The following is a 17,081-nucleotide window of genomic DNA, read 5'->3' as shown; positions in this document are numbered from 1 at the left end:
AACCTTTTTGCCAGGATACCATCTACCTGAAAGAAATATAAATGTGTGTAACTGGTCACTTGAAGACTCGTGATGAGAAAGATTTATTCTGTTTGAGAAGTAACGTAAGTGTGTTACCAACTGAGTTCTGTAGTTTGTGCTTTTAATGGACACTTAAAAAAATGGTTCTAGGTACGTCTGACTTCATATTACTAAAACGTATATTTTGAAAGCACTTCATTATCTTAAAACTAAATCTTTCTCCGCATTTTGCAACAACCTCTTATATACTGGGTGCAATGCAATTTTAAAATAATTCAATACTTTCTATCACAGGATGGGACCTCGTAGCACTAAAAACACATAAGCCACAATTCCCCGCTACACCAACCAGGATTCTGTTCTGTAGTTCTCTCTCTCTCTCTATATATATATATATACACACACACACACACACACACACACACACACACACACACACACACACACACACACACACACACACACACACACACACACACACACACACACACACACACACACACACACACACACACACACACACACACACACACACACACACACACACACACACACACACACACACACACACACACACACACACACACACACACACACACACACACACACACACACACACACACACACACACACACACCCCCCCCCCCCCCCCCCCCCCCAATACAGGCTTCCTAGAGTATAGTGCGTGTTACACTGATTAGTTTAACTTTTTCTTTTCATTTTCACTCAATATGTCTGTTTTTATATGCAGTTGCGTGAAACTGAAATACCAACATAAGTTATATGATCATTTTTTCTTTATAACCACATCTTCGACCCCGCCACCACACTCATTGACCCCCTCCCCATTGCATCCGGGATCACAGCTCCCATACTTTTAAAAAATGATTTTTGACCGCTATACTGACCTTTTTGTGAATGTCGACTACCCATTGGGCGGACTAGGCATTGCCACTGTAGTTTAGGTGTTTCATCTGCCATCTTTTTGTTGTTACATTTGCGCATTGGAGGATTTTGTTGCGCTGTGTTTACACAAACAGGATGTTGATAGATCAGAGAATAGAATGGTTGTACTGCTAGAGATGCACATGGTGACTCTTTCCTTACCCATCATTTTCATTACCCCCGCTGTTCCTATGAGGGTGTAAATTCTTCTAGAAATAATCCAGCATAGAAAATCCTAAATCTATGGTTTTAAGGACTCTGTAGTCTTTGCTTACCTTTAGAGGGAACCTCCAAAACTTTGTGTTTCAAAAATGCACAACGTTTCTTCTTCCTTAACCTCCTGATCAACTACACCAACATAATTTTTAAAGTGGGGAATGCCAACTCCCATATCTGAGGAATTGATATCCTTGTCTGTATTTCTATTTCAGAAATTGTGATTTTAAAATACTGGACGCTGTAACATTTTCGTTTTTTGGGAAGGCAAACAGAGATAAATATTCATGTGTTCGATTAAAAAGTTTAAATTCGTATAGTTCTCACATTCTGCTTATTCGCCTGGATGAACCCTACTTGCTAACCTGAATTGATGTCAATTCGTCACCTCAATGTTTCTTTACAAATATTTGAATGATGCATACAACCCAAGAAAATGAAGATAAAAGAATCTTATAACTAGTTCATTTTCATTTTTATGGCGTTTTATGTTCAAAATGGAGACAACCCTTTTTTGCGGAACTCATTGCAAAATCAGTTTTTGGAAAATACTTTATCCTGCACTAAGAACTATGCCATGCAGGATTCCATTGCATTGCTGTTATTCCTCTAGACCCTGTTAAACACAACAGCACATGTGCATCACAACATTTGACATTTGGTTTACAATTTTAATGAATCACGGAGAATAAAGTTCCTCAGTTTGATTTCTTTATTTCAAAAGGCGAAGCACCATACAGCCGATGCGTTTCGTCCCAACAGTGGGACTTCTTCAGGGCTTCTGTTATTGGGGAGAAACTTCAAATGGAGGTAAGATATGAAGTTCTGACGTAATGGCACCGGAAGAGATGGACAAAGCTTGTCTCATTAGATTAGGGACAAGAGTTCCAAATATATCTGGTAGATATATCCGTTAAATTTCAAGAGTATTTTGTGGTATCTGTAGATCCGAGGAGAGTACAAGACTACGTGTGATATTCAATCTATCTGTCATCCATTGTGGATATATACTCCAGTGGTACGTAGTAAATAATTGAATAATATAAATATGAAGCCCCAATCGATATTTGATCAAACAGAAAGGCAGCATCCAGTATTCTCCCAGTCGTGAGCGCGGCACGTTCTCCGGCAACCTAGAGCATTGCATATTTTTACCCGAATCAATCCTATATAAATTGAGTGTGGAGAAGAATGATCTATTAATAAATGCAACATGGATCAGCTTGTGTCTATAGTTTATAAATATCCGCTTAGGTTGGTTGTAATAATAATCCCACAAGTCTTAAGTTTATATCAAGCGCTATGTCTGCCCACCATTTATCCAAGGCTCTGTGATCCGGGATTGTGCAGAGTTCCGCATACAGTGAACATAGTGTGGGAACACTACTTCTCGGTTTCGGTTTTTGAATGAGTTGAGTGAGCAGGGAGAATTCTGGTGGCTCCTCAGGGAAGGAGGCCCAGTTAGATGCTGCTGCATGACATATTTTTTAAGTGTAGTTTAGACACAACTTTCACTGCAATGAAAGCCTCTTGTTTTTCAAAAGTAATAAACAATATATATATATATATATATATATATATATATATATATATATATAATATATTTATTAACCACACATATACATTCAGAGTGTTCTATCATCCCTGTTCATTAATTTGCCTGTTCAGTTGCCATTTATATTTTGCTTTTGTCCACCACAGCATAAGGCAATGAATGGGTCATCCCCTAGCTTACCTCACTGTGAGTGGCAACGTTTTGCTTGTGTGTTTGCACATTGCCTAAAGCTGGTGGGTCAGGCTTGGTATTTAATTCGTATTTGTATTTTTTCGATGATTTGTTTTAACGAAGTTTTTTTACAATCATATGCATGCTACCTTAAGACTGCAGCATGTTATTACTTTTTATTGTGTTTAAACCTTTGAGGCATATTGTGTATGTCTGCTTAAAAAGTGCGAGCTTGCCAATGTCAGACCTATTGCCTCTGCAGGGTATTCCTTGAAGAATGTGTCTGTTTAGAAATGGAGGAAGCAGGTTGCTTTCCTCTCCCCTATTGTTCCCCAAAGCCCATGTTCCATGTTGTCTGGCACCTTTAACATATAGAATGGTTTCTGTTTTGTGATTAATCTGACATACGGGGTGGTGCTTGACTCTGCTAGACACCTCATTCCTCTGGCAGTTTCTGGGAGTTTAGAGTTTGGACTTGGAAGGTGTCCCTTGGAGACAGGAGTTGCAACAAGGTGACTCAAGCAGGAATCATCCCAGACATGTCAGTGAGCAACTTAGTCTGGCCCTCCCAATACCAGCTGAAACTTTACCTGAATCACATATTTTTACAGCTGGCTTCATAAACCGCGACTGTGCCTCCTTCCCTCAACGACACATCTCACACCCATCCTTTTACCCACATGAACTTCACTCCTGCCTTTTGGCTTTTCTATAACTCTTTTTTTTTAATCTGCTGAATTCGGGTTTCTATATGACTTATTGTTTTTTGTTGGGATTACATTCCCATGGTGTTGCCTGGATTAAGTATTTAATTACTATATAAATGCAATTACAATGCAGTTCAATACAGTGTAACATTAATTCCATAAAATCCCTACCATTCTGCTGTTTGGTTTAACAGTGCCCTTTAATTTAACATTTTGCATAATCAGAATTCATGAAAAGGGCACAATATAGAACATCACCTGCAGGAGTGTAAATTCACACAAGACAGACAAACCCTTACCCGAGGCTGAATAATTATACATATCCCGCAACCCTTGGGGAACCCCCAGATGAACCTTATATGAGGCCAGGCGATGCTTACGTGCTCCCTGGTGCCATACAGGAGGACTAGAAAGCGTTCTTGACCACCGGAAATGAAGCCCTAAAACAAGGCCTAAACCTCCAGTACATGAGGCCTTCAGACCACTTACCTGATGCCACAAGTGGAGAAGTGTGGCTCACTGGTTAGAGGAGGTAGACCTAGAAGCAGAGGTCAGCCCGGGACCAGGGTTCAATTCCCGGCTCGGCGGGGTCTTGAGTCCTAAAATGTCCATGGACTCGACAATTCTCGCTCCGGTGCCTACTCGACTCACGGCTTCACACTCTGCGACTCTGGGCAATAGCTTGCTTAATCTCCACAACGGCCCCTCGCAGCGGGATGCCTGGCTTTCACCTTGCAGATACCCTGCCGGGGTTATCTCACAGGGGAATACCAGGACGGGTTCCCTAAGCAAGCGCTTAGAAACCAGTGGTGATTTGCGCTATATACATTCCTGTACATTTACATTTACAAGTCCATTAGATGGTGGCTAGTCAATTGGTGGCTAGTCAATTACATGGGGTCTGAAACTCTTAAAATGACTGTTAAGCGGCTGAAAACCATCATAATATGCAAGGATCTGAAATTCGTTAAACACTGTGTGAAAGCTCCTGAACTGCCAACATGCAACAAATATATGCTAGGTCAACTGCATGTGATGGAAATTAATTCGATCATGACTTCTTGACATGTTGCCTGAAATCAGTTGTGTTGACATAAATATAATCATATATGCTTTATGGCCTGGACATTCTGAAATTTAGTTTAAAATTAATTATATGCAGCTACCTTAGTTTCATTCTCGCACCTCAAGAACTTGAGCAAAAATGTATTTCTTCTGCAAGAGAAAAATCCATTTAAATTGCTGGTTGCGGCACACCACATAGAGATATTTTTATCTTGGCCAATGGCTGTTACACCCAGCCTGGTGGCAGGTAACTTTAGCATTCCATTGAAAAGTATGCATTTTCCTCTGATCTCATTCCCATAGTATGCAGGAATGGATCTGTGGTGTCGCCCAGCCACGCAATGCGTTGACTCATGTCGTGATCTGGGAGAGGTTACCTGCTTTGGGCTCTTGGTAGTTGACGAAGTCACTTCAATCCGTGTCCCGGGACCGAGGCGCACATATCCCCAAAAATACTTCTGCTTCTGGCTGCCTTCTAGCTTGCCCGCCGCAAGATGATCCAGTGTGGTTTCTCCTACCCACGCTGCAAGTGGATCTTGCCACTGATGCTACTCTGCGCCCTTGCGTTCGACATCACTGCAGTGCTGTGCAATGGCTGGGTGGAGACAGAGTCAAACCGTGAATACGCCTCTCTGTGGAAGAAGTGCACCAATTTCCAGGACTCCTGGACCTGCCAATCCATTTGGGACCTCGGTAAGAGCATTGCTGGAAAGATCCTCCTTGGCTACTACATTGCGCACTCCCAGTGATGGGCGCCTGTCAAAATGGCACACTGCACAGCTAGACTACGTCCCTGCCCGTGATGTACTAGTACGAAAGACTAGAAGGCTCAGCTTAGGGGCATGGTGGGTTCCAAAGAACTATAACAAGCCCTGGATGAAGAACATTTTGATTCTCAAAAGGATGCCCTGCCATCGTAAAGAGTGGCATTTTAGATTTGTGAATCATGTGGGCAGAAAAACATAAAAATTGCTTATTTAATTTTCAGAATATAGAATGTCTTGCTAATTAAGGGTTTCCTGGCGGCTGGTGAGCCCATCACTATGCTCACAAGTATCTGGTGGTTGTTTCTGGTGTTATCTGAGAACTTGTGGTAGCACCACACTTTTCAAAAAATCCCTGTTTTTAGTGGGACCATTCTCTTCCCTGTCCCCTGCCTGAATACCTTTAGAGCATGTAATTTCCATATCCTTCCTCTCAGAAATGCAACAATAGACGTGTTTAGGGAATTGAGAAGTCCTTGGTGTTCTCTTTCACTTGTTTCTTCTGCAGTATATTTAGCCTTCTTTCATGTGTAAGTCATTTGTAATTTATTTTCTAGGTTTTGTAGTAGATTTTGTTTACTACATTTAGAAAATTCATGGCTCAGTGTTTCAAAGTAGAACATTAACAATAGCAAATGCAATATCAAACTCTTGTGCATGAATTATTATACAGATTCTTTGTTCGTTGTAAGAATAATGTACAGCAGAATAAGATATAAGTTTTAGTCCCACTTCTTTGGCAACAGAATCAACACATGCTGAATATCTTGTTCAGGCAGCAGTTGCGCATAGAGCGCTCAAATATAAAACACATAACACTTTTTCTGCCTTCAGGATTAGTAACAAGTCAAAATAGCACAAAGAGGACTGCCAAAGGATAAGCATGACAATATTGAGCATAAAATGGCTTTCCGAGAAGATGAAGCCTTGCGCTCTACATTAGTAAAGATCGTATAGCCTTCTTAAAGATGCTCAGAGCGAGGGAATGATCTTCTGACATTGCAGCAGCTGTTCTGAAATGTAATAGGGTGGACAGTTGAAACGAAACTGCTAGCAAGACCCCAGTTCCTTTTGGGGTTGTCTGTACAGACGTATTTACCATCTTGTTACTGGAGGATGTTATGTAAAACGAGTCCATTGGTCACTTCCCACAGGTGAGCCTTCAAGTCTCTTTAATAATTCCTCAAACCATTCCCTATTGGGAAAACAAGATTTGAACTATGTTTGATAGAACATCCTTCATTGTATAATGAGTCAGATTATGTAATCATGTGGTATATATTTACTGCTGAAGTTGTCCTTGCCAAGAATAGTGTTTGACATTTTGCATTGGTCCCATCCATGCTCTTGGCTTTTGTCTCACTCACTGTGCAAAAGCAAGCCAACTTCCTGCCATACCACATCTTTGCTTGGCCTAACCATAGTAAATGTGACGTAAAAAGCCTCTTTGCCTGCATGAATTAGAAGCTGTGTTGCATGCCTTGTTGGCCAGTTAAGTATATCGGATAATTCTTCTGCTGGCTCTTGTTCACACTGGTACGGGTATAACATCCAAGTGCCCCCAAACAGGCAAAACTGTAGGATGAAAGTTTGAGGGAAAGTATCCTTCAGTGTCACAAGTCCATTCTTGCCACATTTACCGTCTTTACTCTCCCTTGCTTTATTTCTTCCAAACTGTAATCCCCCAAATCCCCTCCATGGCATCCCATGGTAGTCTTTCCACATACCCTAACATCCAATCTCTCTGTCTTTTCTTTTGCGTCCTTTGTCTAAAGAGCGACCTAGCATGCTGGTCCCTCATTGGAGCCTCGGAAAACTGAAACAATGACACTGCATCCTCTAGAAACCAGAACATACGTAGTGGCCTACCGAAAGATCTAGATGAGAAAGTGTTTGCCTTCGCTCATGCTTGGGAAATCATTTGACGGCAACTCCAGATGTACTGGGTTAGCAAGGACTGCTCTTCCGTTCCATTTTGAATCACACAGTCCTTAACCGGGTTACTATGCCTGCCGTTCTCCAGTGCAATCAAACACATGTTAACTGGAGAAGTGTGGCTCACTGGTTAGAGGAGGCAGACCTGGAAGCAGAGGTCAGCCCGGGACCAGGGTTCAATTCCCGGCTCAGCGGGGTCTTGAGTCCTAAAAAAATGTCCATGGACTCGACAATTCTCGCTCGGGTGCCTACTCGATTCACGGGTTCACCCTCTGCGACTCTGGGCAATAGCTTGCTTAATCTCCACAACGGCCCCTCGCAGCGGGATGCCTGGCTTTCACCTTGCGAATACCCTGCCAGGGTTATCTCACAGGGGAATACCAGGACGGGTTCCCTAAGCAAGCGCTTAGAAACCGCTCGGTGATTTGCGCTATATAAATTCCTGTACATTTACATTTGGCAGATTAAGAGACCCACCCTCAGTACCAAAAACTTCTAAGTTTGTCATAATTGTATTATAATTGCATTTATATAGTGCTTACTACCCCATGATGATCAAATTAAAGGTAAGTCACAGGGCTGACATTAAACACCAGCCAGCTGATAGCCTGCGTTCAAGTGTCACTCACCTAGAGGTTTAATTATCAGTCTGGCGTGGTGCATGTGCCTTTAAGAAAAAATTAAGAACCTGCTGCCATCAAGGCTTGGATTCCCTGTGCAGAATAACAGACTTGTTTTGTAATAAAAAGTATTTTCAGTATTACAGTGTCTGGTCTGCACTAGGCTTTTGTCCATGATTTACAAAAGCAGGATGGATATTGGCGTCTTCTTCATCTGGATGTGATGGAAAGTACCTTGTATTCACAAACTCTTTGCAACCAAAAATGTACTAATCTATTTACAGGAAGAAAGTAAGTGTGAAGTTCTCACACTCTCCACATGATCGACCCCTTCAGGGCAGACCCACGGTATATATTCTGCTCTGTTTGCTAGTAAACCACCTCCCTTTGTAGATTTTAGAGCTGCAGGAGTACCCTATGGCTAGCACCTGGAAAGCTTACAAGAGAACATTGTTATCTTTGGAAGAACAGGATATTGGATGGTTTCTTGTTTCAATCCTCATTTTGAGCCAAGTCATGTGATATGAGCCTGTTTTGTTCTTAAAATAAATACCAGATTTCAAGGAGACGCCTTCCAAAAAGCATCATTTTTTTGTCTTGGAGATTCTTTTTGTCTTTTGCTTTTTAAAGACCTGCAAAACTGACCCTTCTTCTCTTTTACTGACTTGTCTCTCTACCTAGGTTAATGTCTCTTACCCATGGTGCTTTGTACTCCAGTGCTTAGTATAGCCGTGACAGGTTATTGCCATTTAGTTCTCTCTGTTGCTCCTTTAGACCAGGCCAGCACACTATAAAATACCCCAAAAATATAAATAATTGTAAATTCAGGGCACAGAATATGTCTCTTATGTGGACATTGTGATTTTTCTTTATGTTATCATGATGGTATTTCAAGAGTGCCTACAGTGATCATGTTCATTTAGGTGTGAAATCAGCAACTCCTCCTAATCCTTTTACTCTCCCGATTGTGTTGGCGAGAAGACCTAACCCTTTCTACATATGTGTTATGACTGCCTGGTGCATTTTGGCAGACATTTGCCTCCTTCACAACTTCCATTGCATAGCTGGTTTTATAGTTAAACTAGCAGCCCGCCCCAGCGTTGCCCGGGGCAGAAGGGGGCCGGGGGCAGCATTTCAGGCTTGCATGCACTCCCGCCCTGGCCCCCGCCTGCCACAACATTGTCTGTGTCCCGGACAATGTCGTGGCGGGCAGGGGCCGGGGCGGGAGTGCACGCAAGCCTGAAATGCTGCCCCCAGACCCTGAGCCTTACCGCAGTTGTTCCGGGCCAACCTCCCGCACCGGCTCCCTCCCGTCCTGTGTCTCAGAGCCTTACCTGAGCCGCCGCTCCTCCCCGAGCTCCTCACTTCACCGCCGCTCCTTGCCATCACGTACGTTGCGGCCAGCGCTACGTCGTGGCCGTCAGCGTCGCGGCCGGCGTTACTTTCATGGCACTACTTTATTTTTTAAGTTATATTTTAAAATGTACGTTTTTCTTTTATTTTCTATAGCCTATGTCCATCTGCACACCCTGAGGATTATAACAATGTATTGGGTGTGTGGATTGGCGCTGTGGTTCCCGAGTTTACCTTGCCAAAAGGTTTGTGTTCTCTCTTTATAATAGTAGTATAGATATCACATTGAAGTCCACATAGTGTGCATGATTGCTTAATTTTCTTGTGTTTCCTCGAACGTTTTAATTCAAAGGCTCAAACCTCTGATTTGTATTTCTTGTTACTTATATAATATGTAAACCTTACTTCTTAAGTTGCAGTTGCAACTTTAGGTTGCTCATGATGGTTGTTCTTCGGTGGTTGGTGATCATATCGGTATCAGCTGGAATTTGTTGCGTGCAAAAGTGTAGTTTTTTCCTAGAGCTTGCTACTATTGGTTTGTCTGGTTATAGAGTGGTGGAAACGTTTCAAAATCTGGCTTCAGCTGAGTAACCCCTTTTTTTGACATAGCGAAGTACTCATCCGTTAGTTGAACCAAATACATCTGGGTTGGGAGATATTTAGGGAGGGTGGTTGGTTGTGTGATCCATGAAGAATGGTGTATGTTGCCATTCTCTAAGATTGGGTTGTTTGTTGAAGGAGTGAGGTTGTCTTGTCCAAGTATGAGTGTTGGATTTGTTATTGTGAGTGTGCAAGGCAGCTGCTGTTAAAGGTGCAGAAGAACTGATTCCCTTTTGGTCTTCAGTTCTCAGTTTGAATAGAATATGCTTTGATTTTTGTCTAGAATGAAAAGTAGCTCGAAGCTTGAAAGCTAGGACTCTGTAGCACAATGTTCAAGTCTCTACTAGCAATCAATTAGGTATTTTTGAGCTGTTCCCAATGATTAGTCTGTCTTCCAGAATATGTCAATTGGTGCAACTTTAATTTTAATGAAAGGCAATTTTTTTTGTAGTTGGTGGTGGTTTTTGTACTTTCAAAGTCTGTTACATTCACTCATTTATTCTTTATAAATGGTTTTTGCTCATCCTGTCTGTCATAGCATCTCATCAACATGACTCGTTGATCCACTTGAACATTTGAAGCCACTGGCCAGGAATATATTCTTGCAGCTGGTCCTTTCACAAAGGGCAAAGTTTGATAATGCAAAAAAAACCGTTGGGGGTTTAGGTCGTGGTTTGCCAGAACACTGATTTAAAGGTCAACATTAGATTGCGCTGTGGGGTTCGTTCATTCCTGTGACCGTGATTCGCAACATTTCGAAGTTCCTCAGTCTCTTCTCCCTTATCAGTGCCAGTAAATGGCGAGTGGTGCTGTGGCTGTCTGTAGTAGATAATTACATATGGCGCAGACGGTGATTTCGCCTGTAATCAGTTAGCATAAAGGTATCTAACTAATTGCATACACTGTGACAGCAACTTCACAGAAGTAATAAGAGTAACATCTCCCTTACAAACGTTTAGTACACTTGTAGAGTGTTATGGAAGTTCGCCCCTACGGTTGCTGGTTAAAATGTTTTTAAGGCATTGAAATTCAGACCAGCTGTTACTAGATTCATGATGATTGACAGTTTAACCTTTGCACGCTCGCCTCCTCTCTAGAGATATGTAAAACGGGGTTGAGTTCCCAGACAGGCACGAGCTTCGTGCATTTGAAAGAAGTTTCTGAAGAGCTGTCGGAAGGTGCAAAGCAGTTCGTAATAAATCGTTCTCTTTTTTGCTTGTGCGTGATCTGCTGTTTATATTGCTACTACTGTCTCGCTTTAAGTCGGCTGAAGAGTCTTCTGATTACTCAAAGGAGAGTTTTTTAATAAATAATTTTAACTTTTGCGTGTAAACATAAGCACGAGATTTTGCAAACTTTAAACATAACAGGCCTACTATGTAATGTAATGTCCTTTCTGCTGTTTACTGTGTGTATGTAAAGCGCTCTGATACCTACGGGTCAAGCTAGCGCTGTATAACACTTTTAAAATAAAATAAAAATAAGTCTGCAGGTTCAAGCGATTGCCCCCATAGGTCGCTGTAATGCACAGCGGCTCAGGGCATGGACTCCCAAGGGCTGCCCTTTCTGTGAACTCTGGGGCGATGGGTCTGTGCTTTTCTTGACTTTGCTGATGCTTGATTTCGGATTAATAGCTGGCTTTGAATATAATAGGTTTGCCACATGTTAAGTCTTTATCAGAGCTTTCATCTTGTTTACCTTAATTCGGACACCAACATCAAAAGCAAACTTTTTATCCACAATACACGTGATTCTGTTTTTCAGTACAGAGACTTTGTGGTTTTCTGGTGACATGCACATAAGTCAACACTAGGTATGTCTAGACTTCGCCTAAGCACAGGTTCAGTTCTATTTGAGGACCTACTGCTTACAATAGAATGCGCATAGGGTGAGCTTTGGGTCAGCCCCTTAGGATTGTATAACCAATACTGTCCATTCATTATTACCTGCAGAGATTGAACACCAAACCCAGCAAGTGAGGCGAAGATCTTTTATCATCATACAGGTTAAATACCAGGTACCATCCATTACTACCACTAAATCTAGTAATGCACCCCCCCTGAACTACATTAAATACAATTCTTGATTACAATTCTTACATATTCTTATATGTTTTATTTCCAGACACGCCCCTGATGAAGGCACCGCAGAGGCGCCGAAATGCATAGGGCTCTTTTGTGAAAAAAATTTTGTACAGTGTTTGTAGCATATAAAAAATGAAGCTGAATTATTGAATATGTTATCATGAATTAATGTCAACATTGATGAATTGAATCAAATGTTTGTGTTACGATAAATGCAAATAATTCATGAAAAAAGAAAAAGAGAAATTAATTAAAAATTCAAAGATAACAATAATAAAAATAAGTACAAAGTGAAAAAGTTGTCAAGAATATTTAAAGCGCGGAGCGCCAAGTGAACAGTGCCCGATTTGACGGGCCCAAAAACTCGTCATAACCACTATTCATACAACCAGGATTGACTACCCTGACAAATCGGAGCACCAGTGGAACCAAGGATCAAAAGTGATAAACAACGGAGTGCTCCTCACACCCCTCATTTCTTTTGATTAATCATTAAGTCAACTAGTAAGGAGGCACCCATTATCTCAAAATGCAGTTCGAGACCATCACAGGAATGACAGATAACAGAGCCAACATACTGGCTTATACAGCAGAAGAGGCGGACAAGATTTATTCTTTAATTAAGGAAGTCAAAAACATGGATGTTCACGGGGGATCAATAACTCAACAATTGAAACAGCTGGAGTACCTGACACGCCGTCAACTAAATCAAAGGATGCATGCTTCGACCCTAATTCAATATCACCGAGCAAAACGCATTCCGAGAGGATTACGCTTATCTATAAAACCCATGTTATTCCGGTTTAACCTAATGGGACACAGGATAGGTAATTTTTAGTTCTAACTTATATCATTTCGTTCTTGCAGCGAGCATAGATCATCTCTTACAGGTATGCTTTTATCTGTAATCTTAAGATTCATTTAAACACTATGACATTATCTGTACCACATAACCAATACTGGCCATTCATTATTACCTGCAGAGATTGAACACCAAACCCAGCAAGTGAGGCGAAGTACTTTTATCATCATACAGGTTAAATACCAGGTACCATCCATTACTACCACTAAATCTAGTAATGCACCCCCCCTGAACTACATTAAATACAATTCTTGATTACAATTCTTACATATTCTTATATGTTTTATTTCCAGACACGCCCCTGATGAAGGCACCGCAGAGGCGCCGAAATGCATAGGGCTCTTTTGTGAAAAAATGTTTGTACAGTGTTTGTAGCATATAAAAAATGAAGCTGAATTATTGAATATGTTATCATGAATTAATGTCAACATTGATGAATTGAATCAAATGTTTGTGTTACGATAAATGCAAATAATTCATGAAAAAAGAAAAAGAGAAATTAATTAAAAATTCAAAGATAACAATAATAAAAATAAGTACAAAGTGAAAAAGTTGACAAGAATATTTAAAGCGCGGAGCGCCAAGTGAACAGTGCCCGATTTGACGGGCCCAAAAACTCGTCATAACCACTAGTCATACAACCAGGATTGACTACCCTGACAAATCGGAGCACCAGTGGAACCAAGGATCAAAAGTGATAAACAACGGAGTGCTCCTCACACCCCTCATTTCTTTTGATTAATCCTTAGGATTGTATGGCATGTTTCTATATCTCAATTACCTGCTCTTTATTTGGTGGCTTCCCTCCCTGTTCTTTTCGGTGCCCAGGAGCACTTCTTCTATACATTGTTTCTGATTGGATGACCTGTGGCCTGAGAGTACTTTTTTTCTTTCTTCCAGCACTTCGCTCTTGTAACAGTTATTTGTGCAATGGCCCTTCAGCTGCTTACTGATAGCAGGCTACTTGATAAAAACTTGCAAGGGATAATTGTTAAAATGCAAATATTTAATCCAATAAAGTACTTATGTTTGTGTTTTCGAACAAACATTGTTTGAATTATCAAGTTTTATATTATCTTCCAACTTCCCATGAATCGTGTGAAAGCGGGAAGTGATGTTACAGGAAGTGGCGTAACAGTAAGGTGGGCCATTCTCCATGAAAATGAGGGTGGGTGGAATCTAAACGTATTTTGAACAATGGGAGTGGGCACCCAAAAGGACATAATATAGACAAAGAAATGTTTATGCTTCTAGAAGAAAGTGTGGGATGTAGCTATTGAATATCAGGAACATCTAAAGTATAATGGAGACCAAGTGACAAATTAATCGTCACTCGTTTTAATTTAGTCGTTTTAAAATTCCAAAGCTCTTGAATTGGGTAATTCTGTTGAAAAGTACAATTTTAATTTTTAAACAAATGAGAAACTCCATTAGAGTAATCTTGGTTGCTGAATCTGGTAATAAAAGTGATTAACAAAACCTATGACAGTGAGCAAATTGTGTCACCAGAAAACCCTGAATAACCAGATAAAGCAGGTAGACAAATAATGGTGTTGACCAGGAATTTGTGGTGACCACCTGAGAGATTAGAACGAAATGATGACCATAGCTGTGAGATGTTGGACTGCCAGCACTAAGACACATACGCTAGATGGATGTATGACGTACAACGCATACATTTACATCGCGGTACATTACATTGCGCTTTTTACAACACAAGTCGTTACAACGACTTGCGTTGGAGGGCGCTGGACTTGGGAGTAATATAATTTACTATTCCAACTCCAGTCTACATACAGCAGGGAAGGTGTTGGATAGTAAATTATACTATTCCTTGTCCTAGAACGCCGTCCAGCGCAAGTTGTTGTAACGAATTGCGTTGTGAAAACCGCAATGTAATAACATTGCGATGTAATCCCCGCGTGTTAAACGATGTTTTGCACTCTAGATTGACACAAGGGCACTTGACTGGGGCATTGAAATGATACTTTGCGGCAGTAGCTGTCAGAATTCTTCTTTTCACTGACATCTCTTTATTTTAATAAATTTAATATGCGTATCACTATCACATGAAAATACAAACTCACAATCTCACTCTATACTTGATGCACACCAAGAGAAAGATAACTCTAGAGAGAGTCAAGAGATAGCGAGCAAGACCGAGCTTGCAAGTCAGCTACATTTGAAAAAGATTGGCCACAGAAAGAGAGGTACACTTACAGGAGACCTAAGGATAAAGGTATAGAAAGGCTGTAGAAGCCTAGGAAATGAAAGGCTGAGCATAATGAAAAAGAATTGAATTAACTTTTTTTGACTTTTTATCCAACTGTACATTATGTTTCAGGGTCAATAAATGCCTTCTCATATTCCCTTGATGAAACATATGGGGTGTTTAGGTGCTTCTTTCACTCAAAGACTCCAGGCTTTTTGGAACCAAGTAATGGTGTGCAAGTTGACATGAAACTATAGGAAAATTGTTTTTCACTACTTTTCCAACGCCCCTGCAGTCTGTCCTAGGAACACACATTTTCTCAGCCCCAACTCTCAATATATGGTTGTGAAAGATCTGCCACAGTGGCGAGTTGTGTCAAAAGATCCTGATTGGTCACTTTTTGATTAAAGTTTATGATTCTCTAAGTAAAGTGTGTTAGATGGAACCAAGATGGTTAGGGTGAAATAAAAGATGCTGAAAATTAAACACTCTCTGAAGACAAACTGCATTCCGGTCTTTCTCTAGCTTTAAGTCAAGAAGGTTTGGTTTGATTCTGTTTGATTTGAGTGTGTACACATTTCAGGATGTGCTGCTCACGTTGATATATTATTTTAATAGAATGCAGACTAAAGTACTAGTAGGTACTGTACATATCTGCATATTCCCCCAAGATCTGCTATGTAGATGTTAATGAAATAATAGAAGGGACTCTAAGGGGGTCCTCAAACTAGTCTACCATGAATCTTTCCAGTGTATGCGTTGGCCGAAGGCTGCGATGGGTTTGACTGGCTGGGCAATAGCAGTGTTGTCCATGTTGGCATCAACACTGACATTGACTTCTTGTTAAATTCTAAGCATGGGCCTTAGAGTGTCGGCATCAGAAGTGCTATTGGTTTAAAAAACTAGGATGAAGGTGTCCCACATGATTAATACACTCCTGAGATATCTGATAAGGGGCAGAGATAAATTTCTTGCCATGTGGCAACCTATTTTTTGTATAAGGAAGCTGGGAAAAGATAGTTGTTGGTTGTCTTGTTGATTATTGTCTCTTGGTTGATAGTTTTCGAGGTTCTTCATCTGCAGGTTCTCCAGCAATCTTTGTAATGTTGTTTACAAATCTGTGGTGAATGAATGGTTGTCACTAAAACGTTTTTTTTCTTTCATTCTTTCTTTCTTTCTTTCTTTCTTTCTTTCTTTCTTTCTTTCTTTCTTTCTTTCTTTCTTTCTTTCTTTCTCATAATAGTGTTGATCTTGGGTTTCCAAGGACAGTGGAGTTGTAGCAGAGTTTCAGTTCAAATGCATGTGAGTGGAGTAGAGATTGTAGGCAGACAGTGTCGTCGACTGATGGTTTTGTTCGCTTAAAAAGTGTGCTTCCTACCAGCGTTCTGAAAAAAAAATGGATTATTTGTGACCAAAAATATTCTCAGCAAACCACAGAATTTCAGGATCTCGGAATTCCACGTTTTTTTTTTTACTGTTCTTCGATTCTTTGTAGTCTCTTGGCAGAGGAGGGCCTTGCAATAAACGCCTCCTGGGAGTTTTCCTTTGCAGTGCGCTCTGCCTGTCAGCCGGGCCACAAAGCTGCAGGTCGTGTTTGGGGCTGGGCCTGGAATGCGGGCCGCACCTCACGCAGTGGGGGAAGGCGGTTTCCAGGCGGGACTGCCAGTGTTTTCTGCCTGCGTTGTTCAGAGAGAAAAGGAGCTGTTGCTAGGCAGGGTCAGAGTTCAGGTTTGCCTGCATTGCCGAAAAGTTTGCCCGCAATGCCAGTGAAAGGGCACAGCTGTTGGGGTGGGGAATGCTGCACAAATGTAACTTTGTACAGGGGATATAACATTTTTAAAGTGTCCGTTTGGAATCAATGACTTCCTGAGGTTGTGTATGGCAAGTTCCAGAATAAATAACACGTTAGGCTGCAGGCTTCGCTGCAATGCCCTCGGCTTAACCCTCAGGCGCTGCAAAGCGTGACCAGAC

The 17,081-nt window shown here is 41.2% G+C and overlaps 1 protein-coding gene across 3 annotated transcripts in view; it reads left to right on the top strand.

Annotated features, from left to right (window-relative positions):
• Positions 1 to 17,081, top strand: part of PERP (p53 apoptosis effector related to PMP22) — a 65,436-nt gene that overhangs the window by 13,372 nt on the left and 34,983 nt on the right. Inside the window, exon 1 of one of the 3 annotated variants that reach the window (XM_086927523.1) lies at positions 5,088 to 5,373. The exons of the other annotated variants lie outside the window; for them this stretch is intronic. Within the exon in view, the coding sequence (XP_086783649.1) occupies positions 5,175 to 5,373 (199 nt within the window). The 5' untranslated portion in view covers positions 5,088 to 5,174. Of the gene's footprint in view, positions 1 to 5,087; positions 5,374 to 17,081 lie in introns of those variants that run through there. 3 annotated transcript variants of the gene reach the window in all.

This window comes from Lissotriton vulgaris, chromosome 6 (assembly GCF_964263255.1).
Source record: "Lissotriton vulgaris chromosome 6, aLisVul1.2, whole genome shotgun sequence".
In the NCBI taxonomy this organism is placed as follows: domain Eukaryota; kingdom Metazoa; phylum Chordata; class Amphibia; order Caudata; family Salamandridae; genus Lissotriton; species Lissotriton vulgaris.
This window is presented reverse-complemented; position numbering and strand designations above follow the sequence as displayed.